Below are 26,128 nucleotides of genomic sequence, written 5' to 3' on the forward strand. Positions count from 1 at the left end.
GTACTTGGCATTATTCCACACCTTCATATTACATCGTAACGGGGAGCAGCTAACTTTAGACTAACATATTTACTGGAGACGAGGAAAGCTCGTTTCTCCTAAAAACTTTCATAAAGTTTTATTTCTTTTTTTTTTCAGCGACCGACACCACCAGTGGCTTCCTCTCGTAAAAACAAGCTGTTGACAACAGTCAATTGGTTTTTGTTCCGAATTGAGTGCACACTCATATATTTTTTATGTCGGTAGGAGAATGATTGCCTATCAACAATATGACTCTTTTGTGTGGAACGAGGAAATTAAAAAAGCAGAATCAGTATTTTATCTATGTTTCAATCAAGTAATGATATCGGAACTAATGGAACAAGAAACAATTTTATTTGAGCCCTGGAGGATGAGAACAATGAATTTAATAGAAACAATATAGTTTCTCAAATCAGGGATAAGTTAGTATAGTTCCCAATTAATCTATTTGAACTTAATTGCGCCATTGGACTTCAAAATCTTGGTGATAACAATGAATCGGAATGTTAAAAGTTATATATATATATATATTTGTTGAATAGAATATTTTGCCAGGTTTGCCATTTTTTTTTTGGAGAATCGTATTTACGAATTAGGCAAACGGATTCAAAGATGAATAATGAAGGAAGGGTCTCTGTGCCTGCAGTGAGTTCTGCCGTATAGTCCCAGTAAATATCTAGCAGCTCTCTTTTGTAGTTTGAAGATTCGCTCTAAATGAGTCGCACCACACGTACCCCAGAAGGGAAGGGAATATGAGGGATGGGACTCCATAAGGGCACAATAGAGATGGATAAGTTCAATTCTTTGGAAATAGATTTCAGGGCAAAACAAAAGGAACTCAATTTTCTAAGGCGGCAATATGTAACTCCCATTTCAAGGAATTTTCCACAACAAGCCCTGAGAATTTTACTAACTCAACGACATCAATTATGGTGTTGTTTGATAAAAAAGATTACAATTTATTTTTATATGATAAAACTTTGGTTTTAGAAACAAGATAGAGGGCACCATTGGTCATATATCTATTGAACTCAGTACAAATGAGATATTGTCCAGTGTGCTATTCGCAAATCTCTATACTATCTATAAAAGAGTATGTCCTGACTGACTAACTGACTGATTCATTCACTCATCAACGTCTAGGTAAAGGCTATTAAAGATAAAGACATGAAATTTTTAGGGGTAAAACGGGGTATGTTTACAAATTCGATTTTTTCGTGTTTCTCAGCCGCTAGTTGAGATATTGACTTCGTTTTTGCACGAAAACATTCTCCGTACAAATACCTAAAAACCAATATCTGCAATTTTCAACATTCGACTTGGAAAGGGATCAAAGAGTTGAACAAAATTTTTTAGTACGCAACCGTATATTTAGCAATTCTTCATGACGAAATGAGATATCAAATCGATTCTTTTTTAGAAATGGGTCCCGTATGATTATCTAAAAACTAATTTCTTCGTTTTTGGAAATTTCTTTTCCATTTCTTTAAAAAAAGGGTTAAATTCATTTTATGGAGAATGCATGGAGTTTGGATCTATAGATTCTGTGTTACAGGTTGATAATGCTGTGCAATACCCATCAGAGTTCCGAAACACGCTCAATACTTCAAGTTTCCAGGCACATAGTCTTATTCTAAAGGTTGGAACACCGATAATATTGTTACGAAATCTCAATCCTCCTTAGCTGTGCAACGGTACGAGACTATGTGTGAACGCTCTTCAGAAAAACGTAATCGAGGCTACAATTATAACCGTGGATGTGCCAGAAGGGAATCAGTCTTTATACCACGCATACCCCTTATACCTTGAGACTACCCTTTTCAATTTAAAAAATGCAATTCTCTATTAGAGTCTGTTTTGCTATGACAATCGATAAATCACAAGGTCAATCTTTGAAAGTGGCAGGAATCGATTTGATCTTTACAACACTACTAGGAATGTTGAGATGAAACACTCAGTATATCGAACACAAGTCAAAGTCACACTCTATGAAGTTCAAAAATTATATACACATGTTATATTCAATAAATATGAAGCCTTCCTACAAATCACCCTTAACTTTCATCCATTTCAACTGATAATATCTATTTCATCGAAATAAATAAAATTTATGCTCAACATAAACATCATGATTTATAAATTATCATTTTTCATATCCTTATCATTTCAATCGTTTACGCAAAATCGAAAATACTTCATTTTGGAAACGTCGCCAGAATAAATTGAGCAAATTTACGTTTTCCCGAACTATTACCGATGGCGCGAATACTATAATTTCTGAAACTGAACAGATTTCTGAATTTTCGTACATGTCATTTGAAGTTTCATTTACCGTTAGACGTGTTGGCTTCAGAATCATTGCTCGAAACATGTCAAAGGCCCCAGTAATTGAGCCGTCACGACGTGTTACCAGACGCAACCCGATTTGTTCGGTATGTTCACACAACTTAAAAACAAACTTCTCGTTCACTCGCTTCGTGAAATCAGGTCCCTTTTTTAAATTTTTAATTTGAATATCTCGATAAATTACTTGATAATATTCTCGAATATCTTTTATTACTTCTATGTATTAGTCAACGAACTGTTCGTTTACAAAAATAGAGGAACTGAAATTGAAGAAGATGAATGTGGTTTGGGAAAGATCTGAACAGTAACTAAAAAGTTCTACACTAGCCTTTATATCTAAAGTTTCAAGTAATCGATAATAATAATCTTGTTTTTTGTAAACCTGATTAGGAATTTGGTTCGCACTCTGCTATTTATTGATTACAGAAATATATTACAATTTAGAGATTAATCACAATATAATTGCTTACGCCACAATAATGGTTCTACCATTCCACTTGAACTCATTGTCAATCACATTGTTATGAAATATTTACTTTCCAAAATTCCATGAAAATAATGGGATGGTACCATTTTTTGAATTACTTAAAGTACAGTGAACTGAATTGCATACTATCAGCACTTTCCGGCGTAAATATAGCATTATAGTCTTTTCAATTCCTAACAATGAAAATCTTACTTAAATTTACCTTTAATATTCAAAATAATATTCACAAATTTGTATTCAACAAATATATGAGGTCGTATAAAAAATTTGTCAATTTTATTCACTTTATTAGCGTTACGGAATAACATAATCCACTTATATTCTATTTTTCTCAATAACAACTGAGATAAAAGAAAAAAATTATTGTGGTTAAAACAGTTTAGTATTCATTTTGTAGGTGATCTATTAATCAATATAATTTTGATAAAGACTAACATGTCGAAACGTCAAATTTTACCTGTCTTTAAAATCACGTTTGGATTAATTCGATTAATGTTTTTCTGGTAATGTCCATACAGAAATTAAATGCAAAAAAATCTCGAGCTCGTTACATGCCTCCAGTGTGGAGATATTACAGACGGACGTTAATCTATTGTTAATGTAACTAAACTGAATTATAGTAGAAATTTACAAATTAAGAACAATTATTTCCGAGCTTTACTGGGATAACTGTCTGGAATTCAAATGCCTTTATTGTCATCAACAATTTTTGTTATAGATGCAAAATAGAATTTAAGCTTCATTTTCACATTCTATTGACGGATCACATCCAATAAATAGACCTATAAATTTATCTCACAGACGTTCATTGAATATTACTTATTATGCATTAGTTTCATATGCATAATTTCTTTCCTTCGATATGTTATTATGTAAATCTCTACTGAATATCGAATATGACAAGCAAAATTCTCCCAGGTTCATTAGATACCATAATTTGTACATACAATGTCAAGCTAATAAAGTGATATTTCAAATATATTGTCCTTCAACTTTATTCTTTCGAAGCATTTGGGAACGTAATCAGGCGTATTTTTTAGGATCAACTCATTTTTTCTTCCAATTTTGTATTCAGAATAAATCGAAAAATCATTCAAATTAGAAGTAGCCCTTTTCTTACAGAATTGAGTGCAACACCACTTTTTATATGGGAAATTTATGTATCTAGTCTTTGAAAAATATTGTAGCAGCTGTTACGAACAAAATCAAAATGAAAGAGTTCCGAGAAAAATTTACTTCGATGTTGTTGGAATATTTTAAATTCTATTAATATGACCTCTGGCTACAATATTTTACTGTAAGATTGTGGGATATATTCAAAATACATATACCGGGGAATAAAATAATATGTTATAGAGTAAATACACAAAACAAATTTGTTAATGTAATGCTAGTTTAATTGAGTTTATCTCTAATTAGACAGTAACGGTGTCTAACTGATGTTAAACTAAAACTATAGCTTCACGTCGCGATGCGCTCAGTTTTACCTTAATATTCATTATTCTTTAATTAGGACTGCGATATGAGGTTACGGAATTATGTTGTTTGTTAACTTTGTTTTACTTTCCTAACTAGTATTCACACGCATTAGTAGAAAAAAACTAGAAATAACTTATATAAAGTTATTGAACAAATCAGTCGTGGTTTATTATAAGGAATAGTAATGGTTAGGAGATATTTTTTCTCATGAGAATCTAGATTTTTTTGTTTATGTTTTTCCTTCTACGTATTTGATATATGTCCTTATCAAAATGTTGATAGAACGTTCCATATCACAATAACCATACTCACCTATATGGAGCCGATTTAATTTCATTATTTGCAAAACACAAATTTTCACTCTGAATTATCCAGTTAAAGACCATAAGGCATAGAAAAAAAAATGCCAAAGGGCATAAAACAAATTTGCTGTTTCCTCAGCTACTTTTTAGACATTTTTTCAACATAATAATGTAGATTCATGTGTAATTCTATACATAGTACAATAACTTCACCTTACCATAAAACAGAATTTGAAAAAACTTAACCGCTCTACACAATACTGATATACTTAGTGAAGAATTATGCATGCATAAGCTCTTTTGACTAAAAGCACATTCGAATGGAAATTCTTCAGACCTTATTGACGTTATTTAGGCAAAATGAATCGAATTTTTTGCATCGATTCATAGCTGTTGATATAAGATGGATCCACCTCTAACCTCTTGACAGGAAACACCTGCTCCGAAGAAGGCAAAGACGGTTTCATCGATCAGAAAAGTGATGACGGCGGTTTCTTATCATGGTCATGGGATTGGTTCTTGAAAATAACAGGAAAGTATTACGCATCTTTACTTGATTAGGAAATTATCAAAAAGCGATCACATTTAACGAAGTTTTCTCCCACTTTGGTGATCACCCTGGTTAAAATTCACAAATTGCACTAGACCTCAAAGTTTCACTTACAAATGAGAACTTTACATCATATTTGAGTCAGTAAATGGCATTTCTCATAAAAGGTCAGTACATCAATGCAAAGAGTAAGACTGTAGATACATAAGACTGAAATGAAAAATGAAAATGATTATGGAAAAAAAATATCTTCGTTTGGTCGAAAAGTTCACAAAAAATGATCTTATAATTGGCGGTATGGGATCATTATACCAAACAAATATCAACATTTTCATTTAACAGCTACTAGCATTCATAGGATTTTAACGACCCATGGATGTAAGCCTTTTTAAATGAGACTCGGGTATGAAGTAAACGAAGATGATCATGATTGCTATGGTTTTGTGAATAGTTTGGTGACAAACCACATCATTGTACAAGACCTTTGTATTAAATAAAGAATCTAATCGACATTATACTTTTACTTGAAACAGACAGACCAATACCAATTTGTTTCAACATGAATATTTACACACATTATTATACAGTTCTATGACTTCTAGGTATTTTATTGTTATTTGTTCAAATGTCCTGGATTTATGTTCCTCATTGAAGATTTAGCTGTTTTTTCTCTCTTCTTGGAATTCATCCTCGAACATTCACATTTGGAAGAGTTTTCTTAGAATATTTCACCATGTGTAACTTTAGTATGGACGCGTTAAAGTCTTTATATTTCAGTTTGCTCTAGCGGTCTGGATATTGAGGGTAGTCTATGAATTGTGATAGGTTTTCGAGAATTCGCTATTTCATTCTATTTGAAGAAGCTGTAAATATGCTTGTGGATATAGTTCAGGGTGTTCTGGGACATGAGGGAATTAGTGGATGTTGTGAAAATAACTCTGTCATCCAATGGAACATCATGAATTTTTATTGGAATATTACTTATGTCTCTGTAATTTGTTTGACATAATAACTAATTCAACATCACTATTTGAAGGCTAAGGGCGGCTCATGCCCAATGGTTATCAATTCGTTGCTCTCATAGAGATAACCTGTAAAATTTGAAAATAGAAAAAATGAATTTTTTATCCATTTTTATCCATATGTAGATTTTTAGATCGTTGTACATGCCAATGAAACCATTCGACATTCTGCACAAATTATCATACTTTGTAATTATTTATTGAAAATACTTATAGGAGGTATTAAAACACAAAAATAAATAAATAAACATTTGTACTACAAACTATCAAGGATCACATTATTGGCATATCTGGGTATCTTGGGTTTAAGTTTCCGTTAGAACCTTGTATATACAATTACGCCAAATTAGAGGTAATAATTTCGAAATTATCCCCGAACTTTTTCAAATATAATTAAATGAAATAATTTTACGAGAAATGTTATTTTTCAACTTCTCTTCACCCTCAAGGTATTCTTTTTTTAAAGATGTATGTTATTGAAGCAAATTCAATCATATCAAGCTTTATTTTGTTTCTTTCAATCCATCAAACGACAGATTTTTTTCATATTCTCTTTTCGTACTCCACTTCCTAAATTATGCCTTGGCACAATCTTCAAGTTATACTATAAAAGGGTCACACATCGAAATATGTTAGCTGTCAATTTTTCCCTTAGGTTATATATGTTTATGCTGTTTCGCAAAAACGGCCACTATGGTTCAATAGCCGCATCGAAAATGCTTTTTTTAAGGGTAGAGATATATAACAGATATGCATAAGATAGAAATCTCTTTGGAAAACGATCAAGGCTGGCTTTGCATAAAATAAAAAATTTATATTAACTCAAAGAGAAAAGAGATTTTTATGAAAGTTTGCTACCAATATATGGAATATATATATAGAGATATAGAGAAACGTGAAGCTTATGTAAATAATTTACGAGGGAGGTGAGAGAAGAATGAGTCTAGTAAAATACCGGGCAATCTAGCAATGTTGGACCGTTAAATTTTTGAGTCTGGCAAGCTTAAACTTTGAAAATGTGGGGTAGATGCTAATCAAGAGCACAAGTTTTCCGCTGGCACTCTTCATTTATAGGAAGCTTAGGTAAAATATGTAAAAATAAACCTCAATTAGAAAGATTCTTAGTAAAATTTAACAAAAACTTTGGACGCTTCTATGACATAAGAGAGTGTATCAATAATTGTTGACCAGTTGAATACAAATTCAAACACTCCTAAATCCTGGCATATGGAATAAATTCGTGAAAACAGTACTTAAAAGTATCTTATTTGAACATCTTGGATGTCGAATAACCAAGAGAGATTGTTATTTGGATGTCTGGAGTACATTTTAAAGACCGTGACTGATCAGTTGAAAAAGCAATAATAGCTGGAAATTTCCAGAGCTACTTATAACATTGTTTGAAAAAATCCGAATAAAAACCAAACTCTTTCAGTACATTTTGAGAAATAGTTTTAGCTTATTTCTGTTTTGCAATCTGCAAAAAATGTTGATGTCACTTGGTGAATTCACTGGATACAAAACCGCCTCGTAGATTCCAAAATTTTTGTATTTCCTTCTTTCCACTGATATTTCATTTCCAGTCGCACTATCACTTATTATATGAGTTATAGTATTCAATATTTTAATGTGACGAGAGTGTCTCTATTTCAATTACACAATTCATCTGGAATGCTGACCCAATATTCAATTCTCATCAATACAGCGTCAATCAACGGCATCTTGGTTCAATGGGAAAGTTTAATTGAGTTGCTTCTAATACTTCGCTAGCTAATATGGTTTGAATCTATACCTCTAATCAGTGACTTAACGTGGAACACGTGATTGTTTTAGTGTTAAGACAGATCAGAGCTACGTTTGCAGTCATCTTCAATGTAAAACAATACAACCAAATGTCGGTTAACTGAAATTACTGGAAGATTTAAGGAGTTATGAAAGGCTTCTGACATTTAATTCCTCCGAATTTGATGATAACAACGTAAAGGAATTTTATGACCAGTTACCACGATTTTAATAACTCCGCACCTACTTTTAGATAAAATTTTTGAAATTTCGATATAGTTTTTTAAATTTCATGGGGTTATATCAAGATACTCTTCCAATTTATTTTGTATACTCTGAAGTTGTACATCATATAATAATATTATTCATAATATGATTTCTGAGATACGATTCGACCGTGGTATTAATAAAATAGTTTCCAACTACTTTCACTCATCTTCCTTCCTCATCTAAAATTATGTTCTTAAATTTTTCTTGGATAAATCCGTAACGGAAACGTTCGTTTTGGCTTGGGTCCAACTAATCATTCCGGAAATCGAAAATCCTGAATTATTTGGATATTGGGTCAATTACGGAGTATTTGAGCTATTTCGTGAAAGTATAGGAAGAAGCGAACGTTATTCACTGTTAATGGATGTTAGTAGAGAAGCAGCTATTTCTGTTCAATAGGAAATACTAGAGAATTATTATTAAAATTTGTGATTGGCCTTTGATTGGAAGAATATTCAATCCACATAACTTCTCTTGAATATTTATGTTCGTATTAACTCTGTACATCTGTAGACTGGAAAAATCGGACGAAAAAACTCTCATCTTCATCAATCTATTATTTTCTTAAGCATAATTCCATAATTAATACAAAGCAATCATCAGAAATTGCTTATTGGAAAATTTTTAAGTGATTAAATTCTGCAAATGCTTCATAGTTACTTATTTCGTTTTATTTGAATTGAATTGAGCTACTCTGAAATATAGTTAGACCTATAATTTCGCTGAATGAATGTGTTAATATTTAATTTGAATTAATTAGATGATTTGTTCGTAGTAGATCAGAACGTTTGAATCCATATATATGGATTGTGTGAGTTTAAAAATTTTCACGAGCTTTATATCAAAAATCCCCGGCAATCCTAATTAATTATTTCCCAGAGGATGAATACATAAGTAGTCGAAAGCTCGGAAGAGTTATTTTCCTAACAAGTGCGGAAAGTGATACTTTCCACTTGACCACTAGCCTGAACTCCGCTCCGTGTCGTTCGGGACAACTTCAGTCGCGTGCGGGAAAAACACTTCACGCACGAGTTAGGAACATTATTTTTTCTACGACCGTATAAACAAAGAAGTATACCAACGCATTTTCCAAAAATCATTGTATTCCAACAAACATAATAATATACAAAACATTAACTAAAAACTACTAATTAATATAGAAAACACAATTTGTTGCATTCTGTAGACTAGTAAGAATTGCCGGTCCAGTGGAGTTATTTGGTTTAAACTGGAAGGTAAATGACGTCGATGAGGATGGCATCGGTTGCAGGTCGTATAAAGATGACGGTGACGGTGACGGCAACGGTTTTAAGTCATTTGTAGTACAGAGAATTTTGTTTGATATTTTTTTCTTCTGATTTTTGGAGTCCTCCAGGTAGCCCTCAGCGACAATAGTAGACTTCCAGCCACCGAGGCGCTTTAGGTTGGTTATTTCTTCGCCGGAGTTTACTCGGAACGTTGCCGAAAATTGTCTGAAACTGTGTCCTTTATAACGTTCGGGATTAGGTAGGCGTAAATATGCAGCAATCTCTGCTGGCATCTTATCAAAATTGTTTACGCCAACTGAGCATTTTCCATTCTTATAATGAATAAAAAATCGGCGGTGTGGAGTGGTAGGTGGTCGTAAATCTGCTTACTTTCTGTACAACTTCAAATAGGTTCCATCATTTTTATCTTTAGATAAAACAAATGGTCTTGACAAATGATTTTTGGAATTTTTGCCTTTATCTTGATTCTTTATCTTATATATATATATATATATATATATATATATATATATATATATATATATATATATATATATATATAATATATCTCCTTTGGTAAAAACTTGCGCTTTCTGTGCTCGAAAATCAATATTTTTTTGTTCAAAAAACGACGTTAGCTTATGGAAGTAATCCAAATTTTGTTTTATTTTTACTAAACTTTTTACCATCGAATGGCGGTACCATAATGTATTAGATTTCAAAACCTTACTTAGGTCTAAAAAATACGCCAGAAATACCTCTTCCTTATAAGTCGTATTGCTTCTCATACCTTGGTCTGGATTTGGCAGGTAACTGTTCGGAATTAGCTCCATTTGCAGCCTTCAAAATAGTTTCGGAAAGTTCTTCGTCGGATGAATCCATAATATTATTGTATCGGAATCGGTTTATTGTGGTTTAATTTAGAAGAATATTGTATTTATTCGGTCAGTTCCAAAATATTTTGAACAACTTTGACGTTTTAGTAACAATTACACGTCTAGGTTTCATAGCAACTGATATCAAACCCGGGTGGTTTGATAGTTGTTTTGTGACACTCCTTTGAAGAATGTACATGGTTATATAGAAAATATCTTTATTATTTTATATTTTTAAAAACTTAAAAATGGTACAAAAAGCTGGAAAAGGTTAATATTTTATTTCGTGAATAATTATTTACTTGTTGTTACAATAGTTAGAATCTCCGAAGTAAAAAACTATCTAATAAGGTCAAAATTAGCGACACTTTCAAAAGCGGAATGCGTGCGGGAAAGTGGGTTAAAACGCACGGTCGTAGAAAAAATATATTGTTTCCAATAAAAATATATATATATATATATATATATAAGCCCATCCATAAGCCAATCGACGATAAAAGAATGGAAAATACAATAAAATCAAACAACCACGAATCGTTTGATAAAAAACGGAACTTACAGTTCGGTTTCCCAAGTTTTTCACTCTGCAATGGAGTAAAACGGTTTTACCAACGAGACCAGTGATATTGGAATTTATAGTTGTATCAAAATAAGGTCCTGTACCGGGTGTGGGCCATTCTTGTAAAAAGTCCCGAAATTTCTTCGATCCCACGCTTTCCTGAGCACCTAGAATTAAAAAAATATGGTTCTATAGGGGCTCAGTTCAAGATTGAGGGTATTGGAATCAATTTACAAAAAAGGATAAAGCAAAACGGGTTTATTTTCTTAGGTAGGAGATTTGAAATCAATTCTTCCAAACACACTTTGGTAAATGCATTTCCCGATATGTGAATCGCAACTTGTTAATGATAAAGAATTCTTGATTTTCATTTTTTAGAAATCATTAGATTTTATAATGTAAACGATGATTCTAAAGTTTCTGGAAAACTTACAGTCAGCAACAACATTGTTCATTCTCTCTAGTCTTGATGATGATGATGAAATGTGGGTGGAAGTGAATTTAGTAGAATTCCAATCATATTTGATAAAATTAATAAAACATCTAATGGTTGATACTTCCAAAACACAAACTAGAATGACATATTTTCATATACATATTCATAATATTCATAGGAAAAATGATGTTGAATATTTTGATTCTTACATTTCTATGATTACCTTCGTTAATTTTGTCATTGTTGCAAACCCAAACCTGCTCCAGAAATAGGTGAATTTTCATCTATCTCCAGTCTCATTTGGGCTCTCGTCTTGATTTTCTATTAGAGTTATACCTAAAAAGTTTTTAATTTGCAAACTTAGCTAATGGGGTAAATTTTGGTTCAGGCGTTTTTTCATGAGACTTTTTTTCCAATTTACTTTTTGATGATTTTAGATTGAGATCGACATTGTTTGATCGAAAAATAAGAAACCCATTCATTGCAGCGATGTTGAGGACGGAGAAAAAGACAGTCAAAAGCCATCTGCAGGTAATCTTTGCTAAAGAAAAAATACTTTTCATTTGGTCCACCGTATCAATCCCAGACAGTGGCAGAATATCTCGTTTATACTTTCGAAAGATACCAACCAATGTTAATCTGTATGGGTCTACCGGTTGCTTCATAGCATAGATTTCCATCTTTATGGTATAAAACACATGGCTTTCCAATAATGTAAAAATTTTAACACCATATTCACTAGGCTTACTTGGTATAAAATGGCGGAAACTGCATCTACCTCGAGATGCCTCCAACAGATCATCAATGGTGCACTTTTTATCTGGTGTATATCTAGATGTATGTAGATTCAATGTATAAAAAAAAGATTTTTGTAATGAGTTCGTGTAGCACTAGCAAATGAAACAAATAATTTTTCATTAATCTGTTGATCACTTAAATTTGGGATAGAAAGAAGGATCCTTGCACAAAGGTATATAAAATATATATACTTTCCTTTGGTGACTGAAATAATATGAATTTGCGATTTCAGAATCTCGGTCGTGAATTTATTTTTGAAACATTCATATTTTGATGATATTTTGAAGAGGCGAAAAAATAAGTCCTGGCTATTTTGTATGTTTTTTTTTTTAACTTTCAGTTGATTTATGTGATTTATCCATTTTTCCCTTTCTTCCTGGGAAAAATATTTTTGATTTTGTTTCGTTTTCGTACTATATCAATATATTTGATAAAATCAAAAACAGTAACTTGTAAAAAGCTCTAAATATACTAATATTTTAAACGTAACGAGATGAAATATACTAGTATAGTATCATAATACAATATTGTGCTAATAATTCAATTAATGATATTGTAGAATTCTTCAATTGTGCAATATGTCCTTTCTTGAAGAAATGCCGTCGTCGATATTCGGAACTTACTAAATCTATTTGTTGCTTATAATTCTAAAGATACCTAGATGATAATTCTTTAGCATGAAGGTTCTAACAGGTCAGAGGTCGGTTGGGCAATAAACATCTTATGGCATTACCTAATGCTTGGATTTTCAGTTAAATTTTTTGCTCTGAGGTAATTGCATCCTTCACATTAGATAACTAAATAAAACACTCAAAGTTTTAGTAAATGAATTCATTGGAAAATATCGAACAGAAATATGAAATAAAATAACAATAATAACTACACTTTGCATTTGAAAAAATTATCAGAAACTACAAGTACTACGGTCCTGTATATATTCCTTGTGCATTTTACAGTTACAACATTGTTAGTAGAAATTTCGAATGACCAACAAATTGAGTGAATTTATTGTAATTTTAAAACTTTTCCAAATTCTCAAAATGTTTGTTAAAAAGTATGACAGTGTTGCTTCGGAAGATTATTCACATTCTAATGGTTTCGTTTTCTGGAAATAATTTTTTTTATAACCACTACCCGACCCATTTGGACTATGTGTTATCAAGAAAATATATAAAAAGTAGCTCTTAATATTGACCACAGAAAGAAATGGACAAAATCCACTAAACAAACTGAATCTCCGTTAAGAAGACTGTAAAACCCCAAAAATGTGGTGCATGAGTACCTACTCGCGATGACCGAGATATTCTTGGGTCAAATAAACACATTTAATATTGAAACATACACTATAAATAAAAACGTTGATTATTATTGGTTATTCATTACTCTTTTTGTTGTTGAATATTGGAAATCAAACCACAATCCACACAAATATTTCATCATTCACCTTTTATCGAAAATATAATGTACTGTGAATGGACCATGAAAAATGTACGACAATTTTTTGTATCAGTCTTAAATCAGCTTATTATATATTCTAGTTTTCGAATTTTTTCATTAATGTCAACTAGGGACCAACAATTTTATAAAACATTATTCTTCATAACGGTAGCTGCATCAACGCATCAGTTTGTCTAGTTTTTAATGAACTTGAAAAAGTTTTATAATATTTGAAAATCTAAGTTCGCAATAATAAATTGAAAATGTACTGCCTATGACTACAACCACAGATTGCATTTGTTGCATACCACTCAGGAAGAATTTTTTCTATTTTTCCAAAAATTTTATTTTTCGAATTTAATATTATTTTCAATGCACACTTATCATTTAAATAATAATTCTTATAGAATATAAGAAGCTCTTGTCCACTGTTTATGTCATCTGAAGCTTCTAAATTGACTTTACAGACTTTGCAATTGAAGCGATCTAAAAATTTTTTAATTAAATAACCCCCAAAATAGTTATACTCAGTTCATTTTGGAAATTATTACGAAAAAAAATGTTTTATGATTTTTGTTCTCACTCAACGCTCATGCTAATTATTCGAATGACCTCACTGGCCAAAGGAAAATTCTCTAGATGAAAAAAAAATATACCGAATACCTGCAAAAGGTTAATGTTTGCTCGGGGAGTGCTGCAAACTATTCATTGGTCCCTTTTTGATGGCAACTTCATTTAGTTGAAGTATAACAATGATGTTGCTTAAAGTTTGAAAATTAATTTCTCGATCCAGGAAACCCTCAAGTTCCTGCGCAGCCAACGACATATTCGAGAAAATATTTCAGCAAGTTTTATTTCAAGAGTTTGCCCTCAAAGTTTCCTTTGTTCTTCTCATTTTTGTAGGCACCCTCCTATTTAACGAATACTTCATTTAAAAATTACGTGTCCATTAGCTATATTGTTCCCGGGAAATCTATTCCAGACCTTACATGATTATATACTTTTTGTACTAAGTGGAGTATGTCGAATCATCATGATAATGTGGATTCCAGAACATTTTCTGTTTATTATTTTCTTTGAGTCTAATATTTGGTGGAGTTAAATTCTCTAATAATTTTCATTATCGAACGTTTCTACAGATTATCCTGTCAAAAAAGACGAATTGAAATTGAATTTGAATTTACTATAATTATTCAAGATTCATAAATTTCAGATAGGTTATGTGATCATGGCCATAGTTGTCCAAATATTATCGAATGCTGCATTTCTATTGGTTATAATCTGTACCTTCATGAATATCATTGGAAGGTAGTAGTACGTATGAAAAAAAAAATGGGAAGATATATTCTGCGCATGACTCGTTGCACCTTATTGGTTCGCCCCGAAAGTTCGTGGAAATGAGCAGGACATTCGCAGAGACTCTCAGTGTCAGTGGATTGTCAGAAAAATCGATCTTCAGTTTAATATCATTTCTGGTAATGAAAAGAGATTCCTCCAGTTTGTCAAGGCTATCTGCTTTCCTATTGCCTGAAATTACTTTGTTCCTTTTAGCTATTGTTATTAGAATTTGTTCGCATTCTACGCTACCTTAGACGCGAGCTCAATAGCCTTTAGTGCTTTCAAGGTCACTTGGCTGTCGGAGAGAATGTAATTTGATTTGTAGTGAGGTCTCTATCTAAATTACTAAGCACATAATTTTATTGCTAGGACCTCTGCCTGATGACACACTAAGTGCTTTTCCTAGTGGTGTAAAGAGCTAGGCTCCAAAACTTTTGTATACCAGAGATCTAGCGAAAGGTCTTTATTAACCCAAATTTCTGAGTCTATTTGACAGATTTCCTAATTTTTTGTCTGTAGGCGCTGCTATCTACATCTTTTTATCATACCTTGGTATATTGTATTTATGTTGTTTTATCAGTCATTGGTATGATTTATATTCGAGCAAAACATTTTTATTATGGAGTAATGAATGGAAATATCGTATTGAAATGTGTATATACAGTTTTCTTATTTTTTATCCTAACGAGGTAACTTCACTTATAGCAGTTGATATTTCTTCTTTATACAAACATATTTTGAGCAACTCTAGTATTACATATACTAACAGTCTCTCTGCTTTTGGCTCTTCAATTTGACTGTTCCTCTAAATCTAAACTCTAGCTACTAATTCAATTTTTAGTTTATTAGACTTTTACTGGTAGGTGAAATGAAGCTATTGTCTTGTTTCCAAGACTCCAGTTCATGAAAATAAAATGTTTTTAAGCAGATTTACTATTAATTTATAAACTTTTATTACTTATTCAACTGGTTTAAAAAAGAAATTAGCTTGGTGTAGATTCACAAATCTATTTATCTAGTGGAAAGTGGGCACTGGAAAACTCATAAAACGTTTTATAAGAGCTTAACCGCAAACTACTCTTTCATTTGTCTCCGACGAAAATCTGGATAAAACTGTTTATTGAGTTCCCTGTTAATGGTATTCTGGATAGTTGAAACTTTAGCTACCATTTAGAAAATCATTTTTTCAATCGCCTCTTCTTTCCTAAACCCGTTCAATTAATATTTCTTCATACAATGGCAAACAATGAATTAATCTATTGAAGTTTCAATTTATCTTTTACGGATTACGACCTTTCGTCTAGGTGAACAGTTTATAGTGAATTAATTTTTATGGTATATAAGTTACAGTAGTTACGCATTACAAAGACGAGATTATGGTTACAAAATTATTACACTTTTAATTGAAAACCTCATCAAAGTTGTGCAGATTTGTATGCGAATAAAACTTCAATCACATAGTCACGTAACGGCACTCTTTTTGGTTAGCTGCAAGTTTTGTTATAAAACTTTATTATTACTTCGAAGTGCAGGTTGACTGATGGAATATGGAAACTACAAAATACTCTTACATCCATCAACCACAAAAAATCACGTACTGTTTTGTGAATATAACAAGTATTATCAGTTTGTATAATAATATATCATAATATACAATTATTCAGATTTATATTTGCTCAATATTTTTCTGCATACAAAATATATTAACCTTATTCACGAAGGTCCAAGTGCCTAGCCCAGTGGTCTGCAAATTGCGGCTCCAGAGCCTTCAGCTCCTTCAATGTACCAAACATCCACGGAAGGCACAATAATACGATAGTTGTAGAAGAGGGTGTGCTGCTATTTTGGAAGAAAAAATTATTGACGAGATACTTGATAACCACTTTATCAAATATTTCCATTATAAAGTAAATTAATTACTATTAACTTCATTTTAGGTAAAGCAATTGAAATGGATTTTCTGCTTAATAACAACGTACGTTGGTTATCAAGAGGAAAAGGTTAAAAACGTTTTGTGTCCGTTTTTCTGGAAATGAAAGCATTTCTACTTTAACTTTTCAGAACTAACAGACCATCAGTGGATCCAAAACATTTAATTCATGATAGAAGAAGAAAGGAACTTAGTTTTCCCGATATTAGAAGAAGTAATAACATTCAAAAACAAATTATCCATTTTTGCCTAGGATTTTGAAAGGGAAACACTGTTTGGCAAACACCATTTTAAAAATGAGTGAAGAATTTCTCAACAGGGTTCAGGAATTTTGAAACAGCAGAGCAGCTAAAGCTTCCGTCAAAAATCCTCTTATTGCTACCGTAACTGAGTTGAAATGTTACGCCTTTTGAAATTGTCATGGTTGCCTCGAAATTCAATTGCTGAATTGAAAAAACAAGGAGATATCGGGCATAATACAAGTGCTTTATTTGAATAACCTAGAGAAGAAAGACAAGATCATTTTCAACGTTTGGAATAATATTCTGGATTCTTACAATAAGCTGAAAGAGCTTGGGTTCTTTCCCTTTTTGTTTCTATATAATATAAAAGAATCTTTTTCAAATATGAATATTGAAAATACTGAACTAAGAAGTATTCTTATTGATGCGCCTAAAATTAAAAACGACAACATATATAACTAATTTACTAAAACTTTTCAAGGAGATCCAAGCACTTTGTTCGCATCAATAGATTTAAAATTCAGCCCTATACAATGTACTAGTTATTTAGTTAGACAAAAATTTACCAAACAAGCAGATTATTATAATTTATATTTAGCTAACCTAATTGGATGAAAGTATCGATAGAAATATCACAGTAGCTGATTGGTTCAAGTAACGTATTAAATAATAACCAAAAAACTTGATATCGAAGCTTTAATCAGCTTCAGGACAAATAAGAATATCATTGCCTCATTAAATAATCTCATATTGGACCAATTATTTCCTGTATTTAATATTACAAAGTGACGAAATTACCGGTAAAAGCCATGAAACGCCGTTAGGACTGGCAACATCCGATATCCGCTTAATGGAAACAATCTATGTTCGCGCTTTTGTTCTACTAATAGGATTTAAAAGCCTACACGAATGTATGTCTGATACCATCCAAATTCTTGCGTTATATTCGTATGTAGATGCTATGAAATCCGGATTTCTGGGTACATTCCCTTCTTCCGAGCGAAGAAGAGAACGCTAACGATTATCAGATTCATTTTATAGGTGAGCTTAAAATATTTCTAACGAGAGATTTTCGAATAGAGAAATAAACGTGTAGATGTATAGGTTAAGAGGTTTCGATTTTATTACTTCCAACTAAGTAATCAAATTATGTTCAATGCTTGGAGAATATAAGCGGGAGAAGAGGTCTGATAATTTGATAAATCGATTCTCATTCCCATCAACTATTTTTTTATATTCTATTTACCGTTTTTTGCCCGCTTTTTCTCTTATATATTGAGATGCATATCAAAATTTGAACATCTACATCATCTATATAATTATCTAATCTATGAGATTTGAGTTTTATTCTTCGAAGTTATCAGATATTCTTAGAGTTATCTTTCATAATATCATTTAGGCATCTTGTAGAAGATAAATGACGGAATAATATAACGTACTAACCATTTTAACCCAAATTCCAATCTAGAACCAAGTATAGCATTTTGAAACCAACGTATTATTTTTGAAAATTGAAATTTCATATATCAAATCACTCAGTACCAACTTTCAAAATTATGTTAATTTCAAAACAATTCAGTGTGTTAATTTATCATAGCTTCTTGATAAAAAATACTGTACAAGCTGAGCAATGCCTCAAAACTGTTATTTGCACTTTGCTCCATCGAAGAGAACCGTTTGTTATTGTTTTGCTGATTTTAAACGTGGTCGTACAGACATCGATGATGATGAACGTTCTGGTCGTCCAATTGAGGTGGTTACTCAAGATAACATCGAAAAGTCCACAAAAATTGTTTATATCTAATCGTAAATTAAAATTGCGTTAGATAGCCAAGACTGTAAACATATCAGAAGGCAGTATGTTCACAATAATGTATGAAAATATCACCAAAAGAAAGATTTTCTCAAAGTGGGTGCCACTTTTACTCACAGTCGATTAAAAACAACGTGTTGATGAATCAGAGCAGTGTTTGGCCATGTTTACGCGTAATAAATCATATTTTTGCATCGATATGTAATAATGGATGAAACATGGATCCATCACTTCACTCCGGAATCAAAACGATCATCATCAGAACTGCAGCCGGTGAATCATATCCGAAGCGTCCAAAAGCACAACAGTCAGCTGGAAAGGTTATGGTTTCAGTATTTTGGGATGCGCATGGAATATTGTTAATCGACTATCTTCAAAAGGAAGAAATAATTCAAGGAAAAACGGCCTCATATGTCGAAGAAAAAGCACTGTTTCACCAAGACAATACATAGATTCACAAGTCGATAGCTACGATGGTTAAATTTAACTAATTACGCTCCGAATTGCTTCTTTAACCTCCCAATCGTATGGTCCAGATCTGTCTTCCAGTGACTACTGGCTATTCGCTTGTCTCAAAAAAAATCCTTGATGGTAAGAAATTAAGCTCAAATGAAGAAGCAATTGCTGAAACTGAAGCTTATTTTGATGCAAAATACAAATCCTTCTACATATAACTGCTGTGTGAGAAACATGTTTTTAAGGATAATTGAGAGCACGTATTAGCTTCCGGTGATCAAGTATGTTTTATAAACGTTTCTATTGTTGTTTTTTAGAAGCTTCAAATAAAACGTTAAAGTCATTTAATAGGTCCAAAACTACCACTTTATAGTTATATTTCGTTAATAAAACTAGTTACGCTACTTGGGTACTACTTGGAGCTAGTGCTTTTTTACATTCAGGTTTTATTTTTTATTATTTCTAGAAAAATAAGTTCATGTAAGTTTAAAGTTATTAGCTATTTTTACGTACACAGAAAAAATAGTGTTTGTCAAGAAACAGGAAATGACTAGGAAAAGATTTTAACTTATTTTTCCAAAAACCGTTGAATTCCAATTCAGATGCTCAGATATATATAAATAATCACATTTTTTGAGTGTAACTTTCTATTTCTAAACGTCAGTCAATCACCTGCTTTTCAGGAAAAATTAATGTCTAAAGTCTGGAAAAGAGATTCTCAATCAGTCAATTTGTGTTAAAATTTATTCATCGTTGGTTGCAAGTACATATAAACTTAAAATGCTGATTCCCTGCGACTACTATCATTATTCTCATTTCTAATAATGGCAAATGATAAACCCCCTTCTAAGATGTATAATATTAGTCTTCAGTTATTAATTTGTACAAATTATAATCAAAAATTATAGCAGCAAGAAATTAGGTTGTTAATTCCTACAATCAAACCGATTTGATATTAAAACGTTTTGAATCCAGACTTTTTTATTGCATGAAAATAGCCGTAATTTCAAAAGGTTTTAAAAGACTTAAGTGGAAGATGGTTGCTATCACCAGTATGAGACCGAGGTGCTGGGTGTAAGTCGTTGTGATGTTCAACGAGTCTTTCAGTAGTTCATTCAAACTTGCAACTACGCTACCTAACTAAATAACGCGTAATCTAATATTGTACAAATATATTTTATATATTTTAGCTATAATTTCACCTCAAAGCTAGATTATATTTCCGTGAATTTGTAGCTCTCTCATGGTTTGTTGAAAACAGTTTAGTTTTGAATAACTACAACCTCTAAATTTTTTCAACTCCTCACTTCTTACACCTTTTTATATTTTTCTAGGTAAATTGGTTCCATTCTAGGTCTCTTTTGATAAGAATTCAGTTTCAAAAAACACTTGGAAATTGATAATAAAAAGGGAATTCTTGGAATTGGTTCACATTCATAGAAAAAAAATTTTTTTTTGGTTAAAATAAAGTTTTATTATTTTTATCCATGTTGTAGGTGATCTATTGATTGATTGAAATGAAAATTTAAATCAGGCAAATTATCAATGTAAGTCATATTAAGATGAAAACCGAAATAGATCGAAACGTCAATTAGATACTTCTTCAAATGAAAAAAAAAAACATAGATACATCAAGTGATTTGGAAAAATCACTTCTATTACTAAACGTATTTACCAAATTATTTTTACCCCCCGAATGATTGTTAATTACATTTTCACAAATCTACATCCGTTTTATATTGTACTCGAAATCTAAATATAGTATTTCAGCGTGTAAAGCTTCAACTTTAATTAATTAATCAGGGAAAGCATATGCGAATCCTCACTAACATTCTCACTACACTCTGGTAAAGTGGAAATCCAGTGGAACAGTTAAGTTTATTATAATTTACTGTAACGTTCTAATGAAATTCACATTATTTGGTTTTTTTTAATTCTATTTTTTAATAACGGTGGGGTAATACCATCCCCCTTTTGACTTTTGACACCACAACAATAAATAAATAGTTATTGTCAATAAAACGATTGTTTTGTCAACAATGTGGTTATAAAAACTTGCCGTGTTGATTGAGATTGTGAGGTTAATTTCTAGACCGATCAATTCTTGTTGACTTTTCATCACTCTCATTTTATGGATAAGATGCTATGCCTAACAGGCTATGCTATATAGGCATAACATGTATCGCCATAGTGGAAGTTGTTTGTTCATACAGAAGGGCTTGTTTCAATCTTAGCTGATGGCTCATTTCACCTTTTTCCTCACATTACTATGTTTCACCTAGATGTTTGCTAAGATCAACAAATTTTGATGTTTTGATTCCTACTCTGAATCCCTTTTCGATCCAGAGTCAAGTTCAAGCTAAGTAGCTGTCTGGATTCTGAATGTCTGCCTGTCTATTGCTGTTCATCGTTGGATAACTACGTCTGAAACTTACCATCATCGGGGAATGATCTAAGGAGCGATTATCTGAGAGAAACTCAGGGTCTAAATCTGGCAATAGGGTGCATGTGGAAGAAATTTGAACTTTATTCCGTTAATTTTGGTCATTGTGAGCTGGTGTATTTCTTTGATTAAACAACACTTTCTTCTTAGCCAAATGTGGCTTTGCTTGATATATTCGTTCGAACGTTGCAATACGTTTGCATTACATTCGCCGTTGATTGCTTCTAAATTTTCATGGTACTCAATGAGAATTATCCCACGCGCATCTGAAAAAACTGACACCGTCACCTTGCCTTGCCTTCTTTAAGTTTGTTAGGAGTTTCTGGAAAGCATGACCAAATACAATGGAAACAAATCCCTATTATGTCTGCTAGTTCACGCACTTTTAGTCGAAGACCATCCAGTGAATTTTCTCCAACATATCGGGAGTAATCACACAATTTGGTCGACAACTGTGATGCTGGTTTGTTAACTCTGATACCTAATATTTGACTGTTGATAACAGTCTTTTACCTAGAGTACAATTTAGTTTAAATTTTATGGGTTTATTGGGTTAATGCCTTTCAAATAAAAGTATTGTATTACATAACGATGACAAATTATTTTCATGTTTAGAAATACACTTAAAACGTTCACTGTTGATGGCTGTCAAACAAATACTAAACAACGTGGCGTTTTTAAACTTGAAAGTACGCTACTTTAGATTACTCTAAATAAGAACTTAAATCTTGGTTTGTCATGCATAGATATTCAATTCTTTTGAATCTTCAAGATACTTAAAATCGAAGTGACTCTATCGTTGTTATTTCGTTCTGTTATTTATACAATTCACCTCGTCGATTTATGATTACTTTACCTGATGATTGTATTCTTTGAAGCAGATTTTTCCTTGCTGAAGTGAGAAAATGTTTCACCCATACTAACACAATCAATTTAATTTGAAATCTCTGTAATTAGTAGCAGTTCAATGACGTAATGTTTCAAATCACTAAATACCGGGTTAAACGCTTTCCCTTCAATTAACATTCATACCAATCAACCTAATGATCCATTAGAATGTTATGACATTATTCGAACGACTTGTCTTTACCAAACCTTGTCACGATGACACGCGCTATTGACAAAGGAACATCTGGGAATAATTAAGCGTTTGTATTCAATACAAATCACACAAATACAGAATTAGAAGAAAAATTGTTAATAAGTAGAATACATGTAAACTGGAAGTAATAATAATAATAAAATAATGATAAAAATATTCTATTATTCTTTTGTTCATATTTTTAGGGAACAAGGGAGCCAGTGGTTCTGTAGATATTGAATTAAACGTAATGTACACACACATACAAATACGCATATACGTCATTTTTTTTACTGCATTTTTCATTGATTACACTGGTCGACAAAAAAAATTTTCATGTTACATTTATAGAACCATATTCATTGGTAGAATATTTATTGAAAAAATAATTTCACGTTTTTTTTTAAATCGTAAATATTAACAATATCTATAGTTTACATCTAATAAACATGCCTCACATCTATTAAAAATAAAAAACTTAAAAAAATCACTTTAAATATCAATTAGTTCTACTTTTTTCTTTTATGAGGGGTTGCACTTTCTCTTTTTAAAAACCAACAGTAATCACCCATCATGGCTGAATACCATCGTCCTTGATACCGAAATTTCATTATTCTAATATCTTGGTAGAAATTTTCACCCTGCTCATCACTGACAGCTCCCAAGTTTTCGCAAAAAAATGTCAGATTACCCCAAATCACGTAAACTCAATTCAAACAATCAAATGTGGCTCGCCGGAACTGGTACTTGGAGTAAAAATAGGGTGCATTGTTCTTCAGAGCTTCCTGATAATACGTTGTTTCCAGTATCTTCTAAAACAATATTTTGCGTATCTAAAGGCGTAATCGGTACTGGTAAATCTTCGTTATGGGGAACAGGTCGTACAGCAGACGGCAAATTGGATACTCGTTCTTGTGCTTTCCTTTCTGAGAATAACATTCAGTCTTTGTTAGACAAAAATAGCAGTCGTCAAAATGGTTAGTAGGTTCCCGTCATACCATTAGAATTGCAAAGGGCATGCTTTTTTTATTCCCATTCATCCACTGCCCCAATGACACGCTATATCACAGTACGCGTAGGGGGGCCACTGCTTGTCTTGGTCTCCAAATAAAGTACCAAAATATTTGAAATAGGCTTTTTCCACACTTTCGGCCATTGGCCGGGGTTGCGATTTCACCATAAATTCTCCACAAATATAGCAAAATTTGTGGGGAGAAGTTTTGGAACTTTGCACTTTTTGCAATATGAACAGAGAACCACTTATTATCAATACTCAACAGAATAATAATTTTTTATGTTATTTCTATGTTTATTATTTTGAATAATACAGTTCAGGTATTTTTTCGGCCATACAATTTAACGATATTAACCACTCCTACCTACCTACCTGCTAATGTAAACAGGAATAATTAAGTTATTGAAAAGTGGTACATGTTAGGGCTTAATAAATATTTTTCTATCATTGGACAGGTATTTCCATTTTAAAAATAAAGGTCTCGTCTGTCTTACGAAAATTTTGTCGGCCAGTGTTATGAACGATCTGATTTTCATCGCCTCGTTTACAAATGTGTACAGTTTCTTCAATTGCGTACTTTGTGAGTATTATTGCTCCATGTACAGACATCAATATCGGAGTTAGCAGTTCGAAGTTATATTTTAACAAAAGATGCTAAAAGTGTCCTTCAATTGGATAAGACAAAGAAGTGCTTTATGGGTTTACCTTCTCGGGTCATAAACAATGAGAGAGTATCAAGATTATCTCGATAGATTCCCATATTTGATTCAGGAGTAAACTAATAGAAGTTATAAATATCAGCCCTATAGGCCTATCTGGTCCTCGGACTCGAAATATTTGGCTATCATGCCTTTTTTTCTGTTTTTTTTCCTCATTCTGTCAGTCTCTCACTCCCATTGTTCTAATCTCTTCCAACAAATAGTTTTATGTGCTTTTCTTTTGTATACTTGATTTTTCTTGATTCCTCCATAAATGTTTTTACGAATTTCACACATGATATCATATTGAATATGCACGAACATAATTTTAATTACTTTTAATTAGCTTTCGCTGTTATTGTTCATACTTTTTAAGTTGGTAAACAGGCACTTACCAATTAATCATCTAATATTAGATAGCATGTAAACATTGAGAACACACCCCGAAAAAATATATTACCTTTTCCATTTACGCGTTTTGTTTGTTGATCTAGTCTACCGTTAATGACAAAGCTGATGTTTCCATTAAATGTCATGATCTGACGATAGAGATACACGAGAGCTTTGAAAAAATATATGACTGGTTACATTTTTCAGGACAGGCCCCAAATACGACGAAATAAAATGTATTTTGGATGTGAATTAGGTAAAGTGTTATGTATGATATCGATAGAAGTAGGATCTCAAATTAAGAGAGGTTTCACCACTCGAATTGCGAAAAAACTATTACGAATACCATTCTGATCAGTTACGTATAATAAACTTTTCAACCTTGAAAGAGAAAAGGTTACTTGAAATATTCTTGACTAAGAATTCGATGAGTAAATAAGGCTATACTGATACGAATGCCACTTTGTATATTTTAAGATGTTATGAAACTAGAGGAGCATCAAACTTGACTAATAAGCTCTAACTATATAATTTGAACATGTGCAGGCTGTGATCTAGTAAGGTCAAAGTTGTTTCAAGCGAATAACAAAAATATGAACTGCTGAGCTGCGCATTTGGTAATACAAGTTCTCGAAGAGCAATTGTGATCGGCTGGAATATCAAAATAAACTATGAGAGAATACCACATATGATTAAAGAAGATCCAGGATACACCCACAAAGCGATTAAGGCAACTCTTGGTGCTGGATCCATTGTAGTAAATTCAAATCCACATGAATATATTCATGTGAACAAAATTATCATGTTAAGTTTAATAATTTCCAAAATGCAGAACTAGTACGAATCGCGTCAATGCTAAATAATGGTGTACGTTGTATTATTTCTAAAATTATAAGACGTGATGGAACGTACCATTACATGATTAGGAAAGCCCTGTGCGAATTGAATAAGATTCACCAACACCATCAATGGCAAAAAGTAAGAAAGCAAAGGTCTGTTAAGACAATTATGTACACAGGATTCCTTTGAACATAAATTGAATCAATTTGGTGAAAAGACTTTCTTGTAACTTGATATACGTTTAGTATCACTTTTGTAAATTCTGCAAGCA

General features: G+C 32.0%; 1 protein-coding gene across 1 annotated transcript in view; it reads right to left on the bottom strand.

The window, feature by feature from the left end:
- The window catches only part of LOC130896219 (zwei Ig domain protein zig-8), a 294,191-nt gene that overhangs the window by 114,704 nt on the left and 153,359 nt on the right, over nucleotides 1-26,128 (bottom strand). Inside the window, exon 2 of the mRNA XM_057804161.1 lies at nucleotides 10,941-11,107. Within this exon, the coding sequence (XP_057660144.1) occupies nucleotides 10,941-11,107 (167 nt within the window). The remainder of the gene's footprint in view (nucleotides 1-10,940; nucleotides 11,108-26,128) is intronic.

Source organism: Diorhabda carinulata, chromosome 7 (assembly GCF_026250575.1).
Source record: "Diorhabda carinulata isolate Delta chromosome 7, icDioCari1.1, whole genome shotgun sequence".
Taxonomy (NCBI): domain Eukaryota; kingdom Metazoa; phylum Arthropoda; class Insecta; order Coleoptera; family Chrysomelidae; genus Diorhabda; species Diorhabda carinulata.